This window comes from Nerophis ophidion, linkage group LG12 (genome assembly GCF_033978795.1).
Source record: "Nerophis ophidion isolate RoL-2023_Sa linkage group LG12, RoL_Noph_v1.0, whole genome shotgun sequence".
Classification (NCBI taxonomy): domain Eukaryota; kingdom Metazoa; phylum Chordata; class Actinopteri; order Syngnathiformes; family Syngnathidae; genus Nerophis; species Nerophis ophidion.
Window position 1 is genome coordinate 56,168,600 of NC_084622.1, and position 20,832 is coordinate 56,189,431.

At 39.2% G+C, this 20,832-nt stretch overlaps 1 protein-coding gene across 1 annotated transcript; it reads left to right on the forward strand.

Moving 5' to 3' along the window:
- The first annotated feature begins 1,246 nt into the window (after nucleotides 1-1,246).
- Nucleotides 1,247-19,459, forward strand: trabd (TraB domain containing). Its single transcript, XM_061917829.1, has 10 exons — nucleotides 1,247-1,353; nucleotides 1,781-1,826; nucleotides 4,865-4,931; nucleotides 8,360-8,526; nucleotides 10,458-10,598; nucleotides 10,880-10,990; nucleotides 11,077-11,216; nucleotides 13,648-13,820; nucleotides 14,063-14,159; nucleotides 17,505-19,459. Exons 2-10 carry the CDS (start codon nucleotides 1,803-1,805, stop codon nucleotides 17,674-17,676), a joined length of 1,092 nt encoding a protein of 363 aa, XP_061773813.1. The 5' UTR covers nucleotides 1,247-1,353; nucleotides 1,781-1,802; the 3' UTR covers nucleotides 17,677-19,459.
- Nucleotides 19,460-20,832: the final 1,373 nt, after the last annotated feature.

Sequence of the window (20,832 nt, forward strand, 5' to 3'; positions counted from 1 at the left end):
CGCGGAATGATGACACTTATGATAACGCGTGCGCGTGACGTCACCGGTGGTAGCGGACATGTTCTTCCAGCCCGATCCAAGCTATAAGGAGTCTGCTTTAATCGCATAATTACACAGTATTCTGGGCATCTGTGTTGCGGAATCTTTTGCAATTTGTTCAATTAATAATGGAGAAGTCAAAGAAGAGAAGATGTAGGTGGGAAGCGGTGTATTGCAGCTGCCTTTAGCAACACAAACACAGCCGGTGTTTCCTTAGTTACATTCCTGAAGGTGAAGCTTTACTATGGAACAGAGCGGTCAAGCGAACATGGTTGTCGACCACATGTCAACCGGCAGGTTTCGGCGAGAAAATTGTGCTAATAAATCGGCTCTTACCGTAGACATGAGTGGAGCTCGCAGCCTCCTGCAGCTGCGGACTATTACCTCCTCCCACCGGAGACACTGGCAGTCACCATACCCGTGGCCACACCACTCCGACTTTCAGGTACCATATAATCTCACTAAAACACTAGTGACACAATAAGCAGATAAGGGATTTTCCAGAATGATCCTAGTAAAATGTGTCTAATAACATCTGAATCGCTCCCACTGCCCTCGCCTTTTTTGTTGTTGTTTTTTTGTTTTTTCTAGTCCTTCACTCTCACTATCCTCATTCACAAATCTTTAATCGTCGCTCAAATTAATGGGGAAATCGTCACTTTCTCGGTCCGAATCGCTCTGGCTGCTGGTGGCTATGATTGTAAACAATGTGAGGATGCGAGGAGCTCGACAACCCGTGACGTCACGCGCACACCGTCTGCTACTTCCGGTACAGGCAAGGCTTTTTTATGAGCGACCAAAAGTTGCGAACTTTATCGTCGATGTTCTCTACTAAATCTTTTCAGCAAAAATATGGCAATATTGCAAAAATGATCAAGTATGACACATAGAATGGACCTGCTATCCCCGTTTGAATAAGAACATCTCATTTCAGTAAGCCTTTAATTCTAAACATTTCTTCACAAAAAAATAAATATTTAATATCAATATTTATGGAATATGTCCACAAAAAATCTAGCTGTCAACACAGAATATTGCATTGTTGTATTTTTTTTCACAGTTTATGTTGAAGTATTATTCAATAGATATATGTATGAAGGCTTTTTGAATTGTTGCTATTTTAAGAATATTCTTTTAAAAATCTCACTTACTCCTTGGCATACCTTCAAGTACCCCCATTTGACAACAATTTAAACTGATTTTCTTGAGACATTGCTTGTTTTGTTGAGCAATGACTACATTACCCATGATGCTTTGCGCACGGCAAGACGAGAAGTGCTAAGGTAGAAGCGAGCAGCACTCTCGGTTTGTCCAGTAAGTAAATCTTTTTTGACCAGTCCTTTCAACCATTACTGTATCAATATGACGTTTTTTGTCAGACAAAAGACTTAACACGTTTTTGCTGAAATATAGCTGGTGTAAGCATGTCATCTCCCTGCTACCCTAACCGAGTAAACGTTGGGTGTTTAGCTAGCCAACTACTGTAGTTCCTCAAGACGGGTCAGTGTTTCTTTACACATATCTATACTTTATCTTATTCGTCGACGTGGTGTGACTGACATGATTGTTGTAAATCAGCCCTAATCGCTTTTGAGTGACATGGCATAAACCGCAGTCCATGGAAGTCTGTTAGCCGTGTGGACACACGCCACTAAAGCGACGTCAGCAGTCAGCCCAGACCCGCACCGTCATCTCCCTTTACACTTTGTCAACACATCTCTCCCTTTTCTTCTCTTGGCAGAGTCAGCTTGAAGAGATTTGACATGGACCAAGACAACAATTCAGAGGTTAGTGTATTGTAACAACCTGCTGAGGTTGATGTTGTGTTCTTGAGTGAGTGCTGCTCAGAATTCCCATTGTTTTGAACGCTTCCTCCTCCTCCTTCGCCAATCACCTTACAGGCGTGGTAGGTTCAAAACAATGGGAATTTTGAATATCACTCACTCAAGAACACAACAACAACCTCAGCAGGTCGTTACAGTATGTTGTATGTTTCTGTTTTGACTGCTGTGGCAACAGTATCTGTTTTGATGTCTGAGTTTAAACCCAACTGCTAACAAGCACTAATTGTCAAACTAGAAATACTTTTTCTATTGATTGATTGATTGATTGAAACTTTTATTAGTAGATTGCACAGTACAGTACATATTCCGTACAATTGACCACTGAATGGTAACACCCAAATACGTTTTTCAATCAATCATCCATCCATCCATTTTCTACCACTTATTCCCTTTGGGGTCGCGGAGGGCGCTGGTGCCTATGTCAGCTACAACCAGGGATGGGAATTTTCCGCGGATCGGCAGAATTCCGCCAATTTTGATGCGGCCTGGGTCATTTATATAATGCCAATGTGTGAAGGCACCAGATTGGCTAGCTCGACTATCAGCTGACGACAACAACCAATGACATTGCCCGTTATAGGCGTCTGCACGCGTCGTTTGCCATCTCCGGGTTGGGGAGGAGACCCTGCCCCAAGTGGAAGAGTTCAAGTACCTAGGAGTCTTGTTCACGAGTAGGGGAGGAGTGGATCGTGAGATCGACAGGCGGATCGGTGCGGCGTCTTCAGTAATGCGGACGTTGTATCAATCCGTTGTGGTGAAGAAGGAGCTGAGCCGGAAGGCAAAGCTCTCAATTTACCGGTCGATCTACGTTCCCATCCTCACCTATGGTCATGAGCTTTGGGTCATGACCGAAAGGATAAGATCACGGGTACAAGCGGCCGAAATGAGTTTCCTCCGCCGTGTGTCGGGGCTCTCCCTTAGAGATAGGGTGAGAAGCTCTGCCATCCGGGAGGAACTCAAAGTAAAGCCGCTGCTCCTCCACATCGAGAGGAGCCAGATGATGTGGCTCTGGCATCTGGTCAGGATGCCACCCGAACGCCTCCCTAGGGAGGTGTTTAGGGCACGTCCAAACGGCAGGAGGCCACAGGGAAGACCCAGAACACGTTGGGAAGACTATGTCTCCCGGCTGGCCTGGGAACACCTCGGGATCCCCCGGGAAGAGCTAGACGAAGTGGCTGGGGAGAGGGAAGTCTGGGCTTCCCTGCTTAGGTTGCTGCACCCGCGACCCGACCGGATAAGCGGAAGATGATGGATGGATGGATGTAGTCCCCGATCCTCAACTATTGTGAGCGTTTCTGAACTTGTATTCTGTTTATATTGGTTGTGTTTATCGGTGACCAATCTGGAAAGAAAACACAGTAGCTCTCAATTAACACGTTTCTTTATTGACAAAACAGTTTCAGACATGGTTAAGCTTATTCAAGATAGGAATGCTTCATTAGCGAAATATATCGATGAGGGCGTGAGAAACAAGTGGAACTGGGCATGGCTCGATATATCTATCAAACTGAAGGTGAAGATTAACAACTATCGTAGAAGTAGACGAACTGATCAGCGATTTCATTGCAAAGTGCGATGAACCGGGGATGTGCTCAGTGCTTATATTGCAAGGACATTGTGAACTATGGATCTCGGGGAAAGGTGGCACTCTTTGACCACGCGAAATCGGCAAGGCATCTAAGTAAAGTGAGTTTACGGAGAAGTAATTTTTCACTGGGATCTACGTTCAAGCTGAAGTCAAACATCGTCACAAATGCAGCCTCAAATAAACTATCGAAGCCTCCCACATCCGACTCGGCTCCCCTCACACCAATCTACGACGGACGAGTCCATTCAGAGGTATAATACACGATCTTAGGTATTTCAAAATTTTTATATTTTGAATTCTGGTTATTCCATTTGTAGGCCTATTTTTGTCTATATTCCAAAAGTGTGCAAGAATTTGATATATGTGTAAACTTGTATACATAAATTTGATCACATGATAAATTTTTATGAAAATATTTGCTAATAAATGTGAAATTTTGGTCAGGAGAATATTGTTAACTTTTGACTCAAAATAGCAGGAGATGCATCCTAAGCTAACATAGATTTCAACATTTTTCTGGGGGGGGCATGCCCCCAGACCCCCTAGCAGGCGAGTGCACTAACTGCACTCGGGTGGGGTGTTTTAGGATTAAGAAATTCTCAACTGATTTTGTAAATCTTCATTCCCATCTCTGTACAACCGGGCGGAAGGCGGTGTACACCCTGGACAAGTCGTCGTCTCACCGCAGAGCCAACACAGATAGACAACATTCACGCTCATCATTCACACAATAGGGCCAATTTAGTGTTGCCAATCAACTTATCACCAGGTGCATGTCTTTGTAAATTGGATTAAGCCGGAGTACCTGGAGGGAACCCACGCATTCACGGGGAGAACATGCAAAGTCCACACAGAAAGATCCCGAGCCAGGGATTGAACCCTGACTACTCAGGACCTTCGTATTGTATGGCAAATGCACTAACCCCTCTTTCACCATCAAGCCCGTCAATCAATCAATCAATGTTTATTTATATAGCCCTAAATCCCAAGTGTATTAAAGGGCTGCACAAGCCACAACAACATCCGTGGTATAAGGGCAAGGAAAAACTCACCCTAGTGGGACGTCGATGTGAATGACTATACAATGGATGTCGAGTGGGTCTAACATAATATTGTGAAAGTCCAGTCCATAGTGGATCTAACATCATTTTCAACTTGTTTAAGTCGGGGTCCACGTTAATTCATGGTACAAATATATACTATCAGCGTAATAAAGTCATCACACAAGTTAATCATCAGAGTATATATATTGAATTATTTACAATCCGGAGGGTGAGATGTCGCGGAGGGGGTTAGGTTGTGTTGCTATCAGCATATTTCCGTCATCAACAATTATATCATCTGATTGTATCACTTGGTCTAGTTATCTCTAGATTTTCACTTTTTGTAACAGGATGAATCGCTGGGACCAGCAGATGACCCCTCAGAAGATGCGCCGCCGTGCATTCCTCCAGGACTTAGTAAGATTAACTTTGTAACTTCTCAAACAAAGGTATTTTCACCAGTGATGACTGATCGTTGTTGAGAAAAAAATATTCTGTTTGGTCGTTTGTAACTAAGGCCTAGTCTACACGAACACGGATACTTAGGCCACTATTTTTCAACCTTTTTTGACCCAAGATGCATTTTTTTCTTTGAAAAAAATCCAGAGGCACACAACCAGCAGAAAACATAAAAAAAATTAAACTCAGCAGCCGATATTGACAATAAAAAGTTGTTCTTGCAATTGTTTGATATGAATTCAAACCATAACCAACCATGTATCACTATAACTCTTGTCTCATACTAGTTGAAAAACACTGATCTACGCCATGTCCACACGAACACCGATAATTAATAAACGCATGCTTATCTCTGCTTATAACCCGGTGCGACTAATGTACAGAACAATTTTGGTCGTGCTTACCGACCTTAAAGCTATTTTATTTGGTACATGGTGAATTGATAAATTTGACCAGTAGATGGCAGTCACAAATAAGACTTACGTGTAGACTGCAATATGATGGCACACCCTAAGAGCTACGTGTAGACAGAATATGGCTCAAGTGAACAACACAAAATGTCACATGTTCCATTGAAAATACAGAACATTACACACGGTGCTCAAAAATCTAGCAAAATGTTTTATTACGACTTTGGTGAGCTTTGAAGCCGCACCGCTTGATGGATTGTACTGTGCTTAATCATTATTATTATTGTTTCGAACTCCTTCTGAGCTTTATATCTTATTTTGGAAACTTTGTCTACCATGAATGCAATGTTACACTACTAAAATTTCCAACCACAATTATGAACAATAAATTAGTTAACTATAAACATTAAATTAATGAATACGGAATTTGGTTTGGTTAAGGTTATTTATGTAAAGTTACAGACTCATATCAACAGCAATATGATTCAACATGTCAGAAAATTATTAGGACGCAATAAAACCTATTTAAACTCCAGGGCTGGACGATTTTGGCAAAAATAATAATCAGAGTAATATAATTTAACAAAAACAACTGGGTATAAATTAATCGCCAATAAACAAAAAAAACAGTCATAATTTAAAAAAAAAATTAAAATAACACCAGCTACAGGAGAAAACATTTTTTTTTCCATAAAATCACTCTGTTTTTTACTTTTTACTGTAGAGCAGGGGTCACCAAGGCGGTGCCCGCAGGCACCAGGTCGCCCGTTAGGACCAGATGAGTAGCCCGCTGGCCTGTTCTAAAAATAGCTCAAATAGCAGCACTTACCAGTGAGCTGCCTCTATTTTTAAAATTGTATTTATTTACTAGCAAGCTGGTGTCGCTTTGCTCGACATTTTTAATTCTAAGAGTGTCAAAACTCAAATAGAATTTGAAAATCCAAGAAAATATTTTAAAGACTTGTTCTTCACTTGTTTAAATAAATTCATTTATTTTTTTTACTTTGCTTCTTTAGAGAAAAAATCCAACCTTAAAAATGATTTTAGGATTTTTAAACACATATACCTTTCTACCTTTTAAATTCCTTCCTCTTCTTTCCTGACAATTTAAATCATTGTTCAATTCTTTTTTTTAATTGTAAAGAATAATACATCAATTTTAATTTAATTCTTCATTTTGGCTTCTGTTTTTTCGACAAAGAATATTTGTCAAATATTTGTTCAAACTTATTGTGATTAAAATTCAAAAAAATTATTCTGGCAAATCTAGAAAATCTGTTGAATCAAATTTAAATCTTATTTCAAAGTCTTTTGAATTTCTTAAAAATTTTTGTTCTGGAAAATCTAGAAGAAATAATGATTTGTCTTTGTTAGAAATATAGCTTGGTCCAATTTGTTATATATTCTAACTAAGTGCAGATGGGATTTTAACCTATTTAAAACATGTCATCAAAATTATAAAATTAATCTTAATCCGGAAAAATTACTAATGATGTTCCATTAATCCTATTTTAAATTTTTTCAAAAAGATTCGAATTAGCTAGTTTTTCTCTTCATTTTTTTCGATTGAATTTTGAATTTTAAAGAGTCTCAATTGAAGATAAACTATGTTTCAAAATTAATTTTTCATTTTTTTCGTGTTTTCTCCTCTTTTAAACCGTTCATTTAAGTGTTTTTTTTCATCATTTATTCTCTACAAAAAACCTTCCGTAAAAGGAAGAAAAATGTACCACGGAATGACAGACAGAAATACCCATTTGATTTATATATATATAGATTTATTATTTAAAGGTAAATTGAGCAATTTGGTTATTTCTGGCAATTTATTTAAGTGTGTATCAAACTGGTACCCCTTCGTATTAATCAGTACCCAAGAAGTAGCTCTTGGTTTCAAAAAGGTTGGTGACCCCTGCTGTAGAGTGTGTGCCTATTAAAATGTTTGTTAATTAAGTGCAGAAATCCTCATGTTAGTTGGTGTAATGCATCTTTGGGCAATTTTGACCAGTATTTTAAGTCAGAGCATAACTTTTGTAACTTTAAGCACATTATGCTTGTGTAAGTTACTTTTTGAAACACTTATGTTTTTAGCGCCGTCTGACCAAATGTGGCGCACAGCGCCGTTATTGGAAAGGGTGGAAGTATGATGCTGTTCTGAGCTTGATGTGTGGAGACGGATTGAGTTTGATAGGAAAAAAAGTGAGCCTCTCAAGTTGCGACTGCTGTCAGAAGCAAATTGATTTTTTTGTGGTGGGTGTATGGATTGTTCTTGAAATCTTTTGCTTTGGAGTTTATCCGATTTTTAAAGTGGCCGTCTTGCCTTTTTTTAGGTTTAGGTCCGGGTGGTTGAGTGTTTTTGGGTTGATGGAGCGGTACCGTTGACTTTACTTTCCCAAACAAACGTTCTTTCTCCTCACAAAGGCAGTATTTTAGTCACGTTTATGTCAATTTCCGGGATAGTCTACGTTTAACAGCAAGTTCATTTGTATTACCCAATGTGTGATTTTGCCACGTTCATATGCATTATATGTTTGTTGAAATTATTGATTAGGCATACTACCGCTGCATCAATTAAAAAGCAGCAATCCTGATGAGATCCCAAACTTCTTGAAGACTTAGTTTATTTTCACTCATACGTTTACTCATCTTTTTCACTGTTACAAGCTCAGGGATTTGCATGCACATTGCGCGGCCTATGAATCGTTTTTTTTGATAACATTTTTATAATCGTGAGAAGCCGAAATCAAGATGAAATTGTATCTATTGTCCAGCCCTATTTCATTTTACCACTTATTACACAACACAACAGTTTTGATAGCCAAATACATCTGGTATGATTTTGACATTGAAACACCATATTGACTTTTGAAGTGATTGTGAGAGCACCTCCAAACTTTGTGTTACTCTTGGTAAAAGCGATTATAAGAGCACCTTCAAGCTTTGTGTTACTCTTGGTAACTGTCTGTTATCTTTGTCTAGCCAACAGTGAAGCAATGGAGCTACTATGGCAGTATCGAGCCCAGCGTCGGCAGTCATCACCTGAGCTACCAGAGACAGTGACCCGTCTTGAATCCCCTGATGGCAGTCTGCTGTACCTAGTGGGCACTGCCCACTTTAGTGACAGCAGCAAAAGGGATGTGGCCAAGGTAAACCCATTTGTTTTTAACATTTTTTTAGTAATACGATTAGTCTAGTGTGAGTGTGCGCCATCGACCTGCAATTTAAAGTATGACAGATAGTCATGTGGCAAGTGTCCTTTGTATAGCGAGATAATACAAACCCTGTTTCCATATGAGTTGGGAAATTGTGTTAGATGTAAATATAAACGGAATACAATGATTTGCAAATCATTTTCAACCCATATTCACTTGAATATAATAAAAAGACATCATATTTGATGTTCAAACTGATAAAAAAAATTTTTTGTGTGCAAATAATCATTAACTTTAGAATTTGATGCCAGCAACATGTGACAAAGAAGCTGGGAAAGGTGGCAATAAATACTGATAATGTTGAGGAATGCTCATCAAACACTTATTTGGAACATCCCACAGGTGTGCAGGCTAATTGGGATCAGGTGGGTGCCATGATTGGGTATAAAAACAGCTTCCCAAAAAATGCTCAGTCTTTCACAAGAAAGGATAGGGCGAGGTACACCCCTTTGTCCACAACTACGTGAGCAAATAGTCAAACAGTTTAAGAACAACTTTTCTCAAAGTGCAATTGTAAGAAATTTAAAGATTTCAACATCTACGGTCCATAGTATAATCAAAAGGTTCAGAGAATCTGGAGAAATCACTCCAGGTAAGCAGCATGCCCGGAAACCAACATTGAATGAGCGTGACCTTCGATCCCTCAGAGGGCACTGTATCAAAAACCCACATCAATCTCTAAAGGATATCACCACATGGGCTCAGGAACACTTCAGGAAACCACTGTCACTAAATACAGTTGGTCGCTACATCTGTAAGTGCAAGTTAAAGCTCTACTATGCAAAGCGGAAGCCATTTATCCACAATATCCAGAAATTCCGCCGGCTTCTCTGGGGCCGAGATCATCTGGATGGACTGATGCAAAGTGGAATAATGTTCTGTGGTCTGAAGTGTCCACTTTTCAAATTGTTTTTGGAAATATTCGACATCGTGTCATCCGGACCAAAGGGGAAGCGAACCATCCAGACTGTTATCGACGCAAAGTTCAAAAGCCAGCATCTGTGATGCTATGGGGGTGCATTAGTGCCCAAGGCATGGGTAACTTACACATCTGTGAAGGCACCATTATTGCTAAAAGGTACATACAGGTTTTAGAACAACATATGCTGCCATCTAAGTGCCGTCTTTTTCATGGACGCCCCTGCTTATTTCAACAAGACAATGCATAGCCACAGTCAGCACGTGTTACAACAGCGTGGCTTCGTAAAAAAAGAGTGCGGGTACTTTCCCGGCCCGCCTGCAGTCCAGACCTGTCTCCCATTGAAAATGTGTGGCGCATTTTGAAGTGTAAAATACGGCAGCGGAGACCCCGGACTGTTGAACGACTGAAGCTTTACATAAAACAAAAATGGGAAAGAATTCCACTTTCAAAGCTTCAACAATTAGTTTCCTCAGTTCCCAAACGTTTGAATGTAGTTAAAAAAAAAAGGTAATGAAACACAGTGGTGAACATGCCCTTTCCCAACTACTTTGACACATGTTGTAGCCATGAAATTCTAAGTTAATTATTATTTGCAAAAAAAAAAAAAAAGTTTATGAGTTTGAACATCAAATATCTTGTCTTTGTAGTGCATTCAATTGAATATGGGTTGAAAAGGATTTGCAAATCATTGTATTCCATTTACATTTACGTCTAACACAATTTCCCAACTCATATGGAAACAAGGTTTGTACATGCAGATCTTGAAGAAGGCTTTGTTGTTTTGAAATTGCAGGAATCTTGTCGATATTTTCAAGAGTTATTCTGATTTTTGTCTATCAGGCATTGAGGTGTTTGCCATCTTTGTTTTGGTCTGCTTTTCCTTTGTCAGGGCACATTTTCATCCCCTTTTGACATTCTGTTTGTCTTCCCTTCCGTCCTGCAGACGATCCGGGCTGTCCAGCCAGATGTGGTAGTGGTGGAGTTGTGCCAGTACAGAGTGTCCATGTTGAAGATGGATGAGAATACGTTGCTGAGGGAAGCCAAAGAGATTAACCTGGAAAAGGTCCAGCAGGCCGTCAAGCAGGTGAGGCTTTCAATGACGAGAAAGCGCAAACCACACAGTACATAATGTAGCCATGTTTATGCCAAACTGTATGGTTTAGGATTTTGCAGCGGTAGGGCTAAATACACAGTACTTTCCGAATTGAGCAATACAGAATAAGCAATTCACTGCTTCGTTCGAAAAAAAGAGTAAAGGTGGATTGTATACTCAAAAAAGGCTAATTTGCACGGATGCAGCAGTGTTGTATAACTTAGGTACTGAAGAAGGCATACATGTTCAACTTGGTTCTTTCTGTTTTTCAGAATGGGTTGATGTCTGGCCTGATGCAGATACTTCTGCTGAAAGTTTCTGCTCACATCACTGAGCAGCTCGGCATGGCTCCTGGAGGGGAATTCAGGGAAGCCTTCAAAGAGGTAAAACATTGTCACAATTTCACCCCACAACCTTTATAACTTTTTTTCCCTCTTGCTTTTTTAATTTGATGTCTGTCTGCACACAGGCTGGGCGTGTGCCATTCTGTAAGTTTCATCTAGGAGACAGACCCATCCCTGTGACGTTCAAGAGAGCCATCGCTGCACTCAGCTGGTGGCAAAAGGTCCGTCTGGCTTGGGGTCTTTGCTTCCTTTCAGACCCAATCAGGTACAATACCATAACACTTTTGCAGTTGCATCATCAGAAAGGGACACATTTATAAATACTACAAATCTCATTCAGATGAGATGTCAAATTTATAAGTTATCTGAAAACCTATTTGGATCTGGGTGAAAGAAAACTGTGCACCAGAAAAAATATTTATTTACCTACTTAAAGGGGCTCTATTATGCAAAACAAACTTTTATTACCTATTTGTACCTGTTTGTGTATTTGGGATCTGCAAAAGCCTAGAAAATTTGAAATCAAATTGTGGAGGCATTGCTGAGATGTTTATAAAACAATCTTGTCTTCCTTCAGACTTCCTCCAAACAGTCCGTTAGGAATTTGCTCTGACTTGATATTATCCATATTTAAAATTTAACCAAACATTCTTGCATCAGTCAGCCAGCAAAATAAAGAAATATTTACCTAAAAAATACTTTTGATTGGATCAGTCTAATGCATCTGGCAATGGACCAGTTAGTATTATAATCTGTTATTAAGTTCGCGATGTAGCGTAGCTTACTGCATAGCCGGCTCGGGTCTCTATTGTTTACAGGTGGTCAAAGCATCAGTGCAGTAAAAAGTATTAACGTGATGAAAAATAGAAAAGCATCTTATTGTCAGTATATACACGTATATACCAACAATATAACAACTCTCAGCCACTTTGTGCCTGCCTCTCAAAACAGTTTATTTTGAGAGGCAGGCAAAAAGTAGCTTAAAGATAGGTTACTGCAAAAATCTATGCAATATTTTGAGTAAAGAACCTTTATTTCTTGTTATAGAGACCAAAATGAGGTATTTTAAAAATTGAAGGAAAATCATAATATGACCCATTTAAAGGGGAACTGCCCTTTTTTTTAATTTTGCCTATCGTTCATAATCATTATGAAAGACCTGACAACAGCCAGATGTTTGTTTTTAATGCATTCTAAATATTAAATAAACATAAATAAAAGTCAGCTTACAGCAGAGCCAATGGGACCTTCATTAGTCCACCCATCAAATTTGACAAATAACCATTAAAAAAGCGACAACAATATTAAACTTAAATTTCATGATTTGAATATTAACCAAATCTTTGTGATATACTTATTGTAAGCGCCAACGCACACAAACTATTTATAGCTCAAACTTGTGTGCCTATGTTTACATCATCGAGTGGTCTGCTGCTCCTCACTTCTCTGCTACCTGTAATTTTATTGTAAATCATAAATCATGCCACTCGCCTGAAAAGTAGATTGCTGAGAATAAAATCCAACAAGTTGGGACTCTTTGACAGCCATTTCAGGACCTGGAACTGACGAGAATGTCACTAAAAGTTAACCCCACCCCGTTTCTTAATAATAATTATGACACATTTTTCATCTAAATGGGAATATATGAACATCCCAGCAGTCGGCATACTAATGACTGCAGACAAGCGCGGCACCGCTGCTGCCCACTGCTGCTCACTGCTTCCCTCACCTCCCAGGGGGTGGTCAAGGGGATGGGTCAAATGCAGAGGACTAATTTCACCACACCTGGTGTGTGTGAGACAATCATTGGTACTCTAACTTTAACTTTGAGTAAGTGATGTTTTATTAGGTTTGTTGGCTCTCAAAGTCTGCAGTGAGCAGAAATCAGTGATGAAGGAAAAAAAGCAAATTCATTTTTAAATTAATGCGCCACGTATGCTTAAAATGATCAAAATACGTAAATATTAAATGTTATTATAAATGTGTCCGTTACCACATTACCTAAATACTTATATAATGTGTACATAAAACCCTAAAGGATGTGTTTGGGTTTTTTAGGGGCTCTATAGGCAGAACTGAACAGGTCCCATGAGCTCCATTGTAAGCGGACTTTAAATGTATTTAATATTTAGAATGCATTAAAAAAAAAATCAATCCGTTGTCGTAGTGATTATGAGCGATAGGCAAAATTCCAAAAAAAGTGCAGTTCCCCTTTAATGATATAATAGAATAGTAAGTCCATTCATCCATCCATTTTCTACCGATTGTCCCTTTTGGGGTCGGTTATTAAAAGTCACCTACTCACAGCTAATGCTGTCAAGGATTACTGTGACAATCAAAACTAAACCAATTATAACCAAATGTATTTACAGCAAATTAATATTTGTCTTCCGCTTCCAATCTGCAACTGTGTTTAAATGCTCCAATTCAGTGTATTCAAAATAATTGTTATTGTTTGAAGCCTAACTGTTCTACTTACTTTTGCAGCTTTCTATAGTATATTTTGTCAAGTCAAGTCAGGAGTAAACTCTGAACAAACAAAAAGAAACAGTGACCGTGAAGATTTTATCAGGCCTTCTGTATCTTCTAGTTCCTCTTTTTTTGTCACATACACTATAACTGCAACAGTTCAGTACAACAAATCAGTAACGTGTGCATATTACCCTGAGTATGCTGCATTTTACGCCATGTTTCAGCAAAGAGGATGTTGAGAAATGCAAACAGAAGGACCTGCTGGAACAGACCATGTCAGAGATGATCGGTGAGTTTCCAGCTCTTCACCAGACTATTGTGGCGGAGAGAGACATCTACCTCACGCACACATTGCGCCAGGCTACACGCTGTGTTGAGGCTCCCCCTAATGCCCAGAGTAAGTATCGAACTACAAGGCATTTATGTAGCAGTTGTGTTTTTTTCTACATAGTCAATGTGGTCTGATTTCATTAGCTTGTTTTTTCCATTATGTTATAGTTTAATCAATGATTTAATTCTTTTTTATACAGAATGTGTGAGGTTTTTTTTTTCATGTAAGGAATTTAAAGTTCATTTTTGGTCAAACTTACTCATTTGTGTGGTATTTTTTGTTTTATTTTATGATGTGCACATTTGCAGAAATGCCTGCTGTTGTAGTTGGAGTTGTTGGAATGGGTCATGTGCCTGGCATTGAAAAAAACTGGGATAACCATCTCAACGTTAGTGAGATTATGAGGTACAGTATATTTAACACATATACGTTCACAGTGGTACCTTGGTTTTGGTTCGTAATCCATTCTAAAAAGGTCAGATGAGTTTTCCCATGAGAAATAATGCAAATCCATCACTCCATCCATTTTCTTGTCTGGGGCCGCGGGGGGTGCTGCAGCCTATCTCAGCTGCATTCGGGCAGAAGGCGGCGTACACCCTGGACAAGACGCCACCTCATCGCAGGGCCAACACAGATAGACATACAACATTCACACTCACATTCACACACTAGGGCCAATTTAGTGTTGCCAATCAACCTATCCCCAGGTGCATGTTTTTGGATAATCTAAATCCAATTAATCTATTCCAGACACCCAAAAATATGAACACAAAACACATTATATATGGCCATGAGCAGAGAGAAAGCAAAGCAGGAATGAATAGCCACACAGAGCTGTTTCATTCTACTGTAGGTGTGTGCAAAAGTTATTTGTTGTATATTATGAATTATGAAGTCACACCAATACTTCTAATAACATTAAATATAGCTCTGAAAACCGCAAAGAAAAATTGATGTAATGAGGTAGGATTTTCCACACTGTGCTGTAGGTAAGTTAGGGTGTACAAATCAAGCACTCCTCTTCCTTGTTGGCAGTTACCATAAATTGATTAACGTGGACAAGTTAAAAAACTTATTCGGGTGTTACCATTTAGTGGTCAATTGTACGGAATATGTACTGAACTGTGCAATCTACTAATAAAAAAATCAATCAATAATAATAAAAGTTTCAATCAATCAAAGTCCTAAACCCTTACTTTACAGTGTAAACAAACATGGCATCGGTTGGGCGGGACTTCTTTACTCCTTGAAAGGAAATCACCTCAGTGCCACCCAAACTGAATACCCTGCAAACAATAAGCAAGGAAAGTAAACAATTCTGGCTTTAACAAATCAAACCTCACTAACCACTCCAGAACACAGCCTGCATCCAAGACCGAGACCCCATAAAGACGCCCTTAACCAGCAAAGAAGCTGCCAAAAGCCATCCCCAAAGAAACCTGTTGCAGGTTCCCATCGCCTCTGTACCTGAAAAGTGCAAAAAGGCTGCCAGAGACGACCCTAGCACCAAAGATGTCTGCAATTTCCTCAGGGAAATGAAATGATGGTGCTGAACAGAGCTTGCAAACAGAGCTTTTCTTGGCAAAGCCACTCTCCTTCATGTGAGTTCCGCTGCCAATATATGTCCAAGCAAGCAAACTGTCAATCACGAATGCCAACACAGGACAGAAAATCACCCACACACACTAGATTGCTTACCTCAGCAGCAGTACGCCACTGCAAGCAGCCTAGAGATAAAACAATACAGCCAAATCGGCGATATGAGTAACGCTACACACTACACCCGCTCGTCTCGCAATGTTAAAGCACTTTGAGTACCTTAAAGGTAGAAAAACACTACAAGTATAATTCATTCACCATTTATGCGCATGGCATGACGTGCACAAAAATCCTTGAACTGCCACAATGATTTACGGCTGATCGTTTCAAGGCAGCGGACATTTTCTAGTATCAAACAACTCTTCCCTCCCCCACAACCATTATCGCTCTCCTGCGACAGGAAACTAACAAGCCAAATATTAGTCTGTTAACATTGTTCCTAAGTATGGATTTTGTGTAAAATGTATACACTAAAGTAAACATTAAAACGTGCTACGGCAGCAATATATGATAAAACGAGGCTGCAGCTGAAGGAGGACTTACCCTCTTTATCACAGTAAAAAAACCTGTCAAGTCAACAGCTGATTTTACTACTTCCAGTGCCGAAGTAAGACAACAATGTGACTCGAATCCATGATGTGACATAGGATGAACAAATGTAGTACAGTACTAAGACTATAGTGGTCATAAACAGTTAGCTTCTACAACAGGGGTGGCCAAAGTGTGGCACAGGAGCCATCTGTGGTCTGTGACTCCTTTGTCATTGACCCCAGGGGCCTTACAAAAACAAGAAGTACAACGAGAAAAAGCCCAAATGTTGACGTCATTCAAAAATAACAACACAAAACTGAGTCTTTATAAAAAACAACAAACAAAACAGATTAATCACACTCTAAACCTGTGATTAATCACGGGTAATTTGCTTGCATGAATAACATTTTCTGAAGAAAACCCCCAATATTTGGGTACAAATGCAATTTAGTTGTCTGAATGTCACACTGAACTGTCACACTGAACCGCAAGTCATTGATTTACTCAAAACTTGGTAAGTATAGTAAAAATTAAGTGCATATTTTGAAAAACTGCAGTTCACAATAATCTTGCAAACAAGGTATACAGTTACTAATCTATAATTTAGTAAACAAACTCATAAACAACATAGTGCACCATTTCTTTAGTTTAAACAGTTGTTGAAACAAATAAGTGTATTTATATTTTTCAGATGACAATGCTGATTTTTTTTTTTTTGGGTACATTGCGTCCCCAGCTCGTTGTGATTACTTACAGATGTCCAACATTCTCCAGGGAGCAAAAAATACATTTACATTCAGTCTGTAGTTGCTAGTTGATGCTCCTGTTTTTGTAGTACAGTTTGTTTATCCTTGCTGTTATTGTGCTTTATCAAGGTATTGCACGACAGATCATCTGTGGCGAAATAAACATCTTCTGCAGATGTTAGATGTCCTGCATGCGGTGGCTGTCCGTTTAGCAAAGGCATATGTTTAACTTAACTGTGCAACATTTTTGACATTGAATCACTAAACTTTACCAGGGTAGCATTCTCCTCTGCTTTTTGTCGATGTAGCGAGAATGTTGCTATTGGCGTCACTGCTCGCTGAAGACTGACTGCTACTTGCTTTCACCTCACACTCTCCGAGACACAAAAAAGTCTGTAATATCCCCGGGTAAAGTCATTAGATGCGTGCGTTCGTGCGCACATCCACATGCAATACACATACAGGCCCGGCTCACTTTTTTTATTGTAACCCCCCGGCAACCTGCTTTATTTGGGAACCTTTACACTACAATCCTTTTTGCCACTCACAAATACACAGTGCACATGAATGTCTTATCAGTGAAGGGCACGGAGACAGACTACAAACAATAAACATCCACACACAAATAAAACTGATTAAAGGTTTCCTTAACCCTAAAAGAAGTACTATCCATTTTTAGAGGCTATTTCAAGTTTGCATACTTAATTGCTCTAAATATTTAGCGGGCAAACAGACCAGTTTGTTGGACGCAATTTTTGGTTTTAAGAAAACCGATAAAGAGTATTTTGGAAATATTTTTCTTCAAAAACCAAGGTACTGCTGTTTAGCATAATCTGTCAATAACAATTGTTTTTTTTCCTGTTTCCTTCTGCAGTGTTGCACCCCCCTCCCAGTTTGGCTGGGTTTTGCATGTGGTTGTTAAAGGCGTCATGATGGGGATGCTGGGATATGTATGCTACCGTGCCGGAGGGAGTTTAGTTAGAGCCATGCTGTCTTCGTCCGCTGTCCGATCAGTTGTGGACAATCTGCGTCCATTCCCAGCTTGACCTCACTGGTGAACTGAAAGCCTTCATTGGCACAGTTAATTCATGAAAACAGTACATTTTTTTACCAATGGCCTTAATAGAGGATGTGGAGCTTGACGATGGGTTGATCAGCCCTCAAGAACCTGTAGGCGGAGAACTCCACATCTCTCTGTGGTGCACCTATGGACATGGTAGGGCCATACTGCCAAAGAAACCCAAACAGTACTGTTTTCCTATTTTGTGAAAAGCCTGTATTTTTTTAAGGTTTAAAAAAAAAAATACCATTAATTATTTCTGAATACTTCAACTCCTATTAAATAGCCTATTAGGTATATTATTTTACAGTTTAATATCACATCAACCGAAGAATCTTCTTGTACTAATTGCCCTGGAAAGACTTTCACTGATATCCCCGCTTTCCTTCCTCAATTATTGTGCCAGTTTTTGATAATTGGCCAGCACTTTATTAAGTAGTTGTGCAATGTGCGCAAAGGTGGAGGGAAGGAAATACAAAAATAACGTAAAATATAAATTACTATTACGCATATACGTAATTTATTTTTGGCCCTCACTGTTTGTTTGTTTTTAAATAATTTGTGCAGCAAGTTATGTGATTAAATGATTTACAAATATTGAAATACCTGTAATTTAAAATGCAAACACAAAGAATGAAACACGACTGGCATAACAAAAAAATGTTACACATGTTCACAGTCTTGCCTATGTCAAAAACCAAGTGCCTGTCTGTGCAGCTGCAATGGTATATGCATCCATCTTTATGTTACTAAATGGTCAATGCATATTTGTGAAATTATAAAGTAATATGAAATCATTATTTTAAACAAAGCATGTGATTTAACATGTTCTATATTGATCTCAGTAGAAACAATATAGTGCCATCTGTACATTTATTTCAGACCCTTTACAGGAAAGGCTCATTATCCTCAGGGTTTGTAATGCATATATATAGTGATAATCATTAATGTCATCACAAACCCACAGGATTTGAGTGTAGCTAAACAAAAGGCACCAAGTGTTATGCATTGAACACATCAGGTCTCAATCTCTGGTTAAGGTTAATTCCTAACTGTTTTTTTTTTTTTTTGTGAAGAAAGTTATCTTTAAAGATTCACAATACTACATCATCTGACCTACAATTCACCAGCTCTTTGTACTGTAGCCATATAAGCCCTTCCAGCTGTATTTGTCTTCATGTACTAAATGTAATTTTCACTTCTCAGTGGACTACTAATTAGGAAAAACTTATCTTACTTTGGCTGCTTTAAATGACAATTTTGAATTGGTATAAGGCCTATTTATTTAACTAAATTGTTCTAGGGCTACCTTTCCACAAAGGTAAGGACTTACGTCTTCACTATTATTTTGAGAACTATCATCCTCTGCAGTGGACGTTTTGTTTGTGGTATGTTTCTTTTTATCATTTAGAAGATTTTGAATACAATAAACGTTCATGTGAAATACAAATTGACGCTGTGCGTAGAAGATTAAAATGTCAAAGTAAGAATCTGCAAATGTGTTCACATATTGCTTCAAGTTCCGAGTCTATACCACAGGAACTCTGTTTTTTAGGAATTTGCTGAAAAAATGAGCGTTTCCCAAGTTTTGAAATGAACTGGGGACCATTATGGTGTTGTCCCGGGCTGGATTTGGCCCCCGGATTGCCAATAAATGGTATGGATCTAAAGGGGTGAAGAAGCCTTTAACCCTGTCTCTGCTGCAACTCTGCTCATTTCATTGCTCCATTGTTTTTATAATGCAGCAGTATTAAAAAGTCTTAACAAGATCTTTTAATGATTTCACGACTTTTATTGATGTATACGTTTAATTTGCACCAACAAAAATTCGGTGACAATGTCTGCTCTTTGTAAAAGCGTCACAGAACCTTAGAATGTGTGCGTTTACTAAAACGACATACGGTACTTGCTTTCCAACTGGTGTTGGTTGCACAGTACGCTTCTTTGCTAAGCCTTATTTATTTTCTGTATTTTGTTTACCATTCCACATAGCATTTTCATGGCTATCACTGCAAAGCCAACATTAAATCTGAACCCAATGAACTGTATGAACCAATCAAAAAAATGAAATGATTACAGGTATTATGTCTATGCCAGTGTTTTTCAACCTTTTTTGAGCCAAGGCACATTTTCTTAATTGAAAAAATCTGGAGGCACACCACCAGCAGAAAACATAAAAAAATGAAACTCAGCAGCTGGTATTGACAATAAAAAGTTGTTCTCGCAATTGTTGGGTATGACTTTAAACCATAACCAACCATGCATCAATATAGCTCTTGTCTCAAAAGTAGGTGTGCTGTCACAGCCTGTCACTTCACGCCGTGACTTATTTTGAGTTTGTTTCTGTTTTCCTGTGTGTAGTGTTTTAGTTCTTGTCTTGCATTCCTATTTTGTTTTTGTTTTTTCTCTTTTTGTGTTTTTCTGTAGCAGTTTCATGTCTTCCTTTGAGCGATATTTCCCGCATCTACTTTGTTTTAGTGATCAAGAATATTCCAGTTGTTTTTACCCTTCTTTGTGGGAACATTGTTGATTGTCATCTCATATTCGGATGTACCTTGTGGACGCCGTCTTTGCTCCACAGTAAGTCTTTGCTGTCGTCCAGCATTCTGTTTTTGTTTACTCTGTAGCCTGTTCACTTTTAGTTTCGTTCTGCATAGGCTTCCCTAAGATTCAATGCCTTTTCTTAGTGGCACTCACCTTTTGTTTATTTTTGGTTTAAGCATTAGATACCTTTTTACCTGCACGCTGCCTCCCGCTGTTTCCGACATCTACAAAGCAATTAGCTACCGGCTGCCACTTACTGATATGGAAGAGTATTACCCAGTTATTCTGCCAAACTCTCGACAGCACCGACACTCATCCATCCATTTTCTACCGCTTATTCCCTTTTGGGGTTGCGGGGGGCGCTGGTGTCTATCTCAGCTACAATCGGGCGGAAGGCGGGGTACACCCTGGACAAGTCGCCACGTCATCGCAGGGCCAACACAGATGGACAGACAACATTCACACTCACATTCACACACTAGGGCCAATTTTAGTGTTGCCAATCAACCTATCCCTAGGTGCATGTCTTTGGAAGTGGGAGGAAGCCGGAGTACCCGGAGGGAACCCACGCATTCACGGGGAGAACATGGAAACTCCA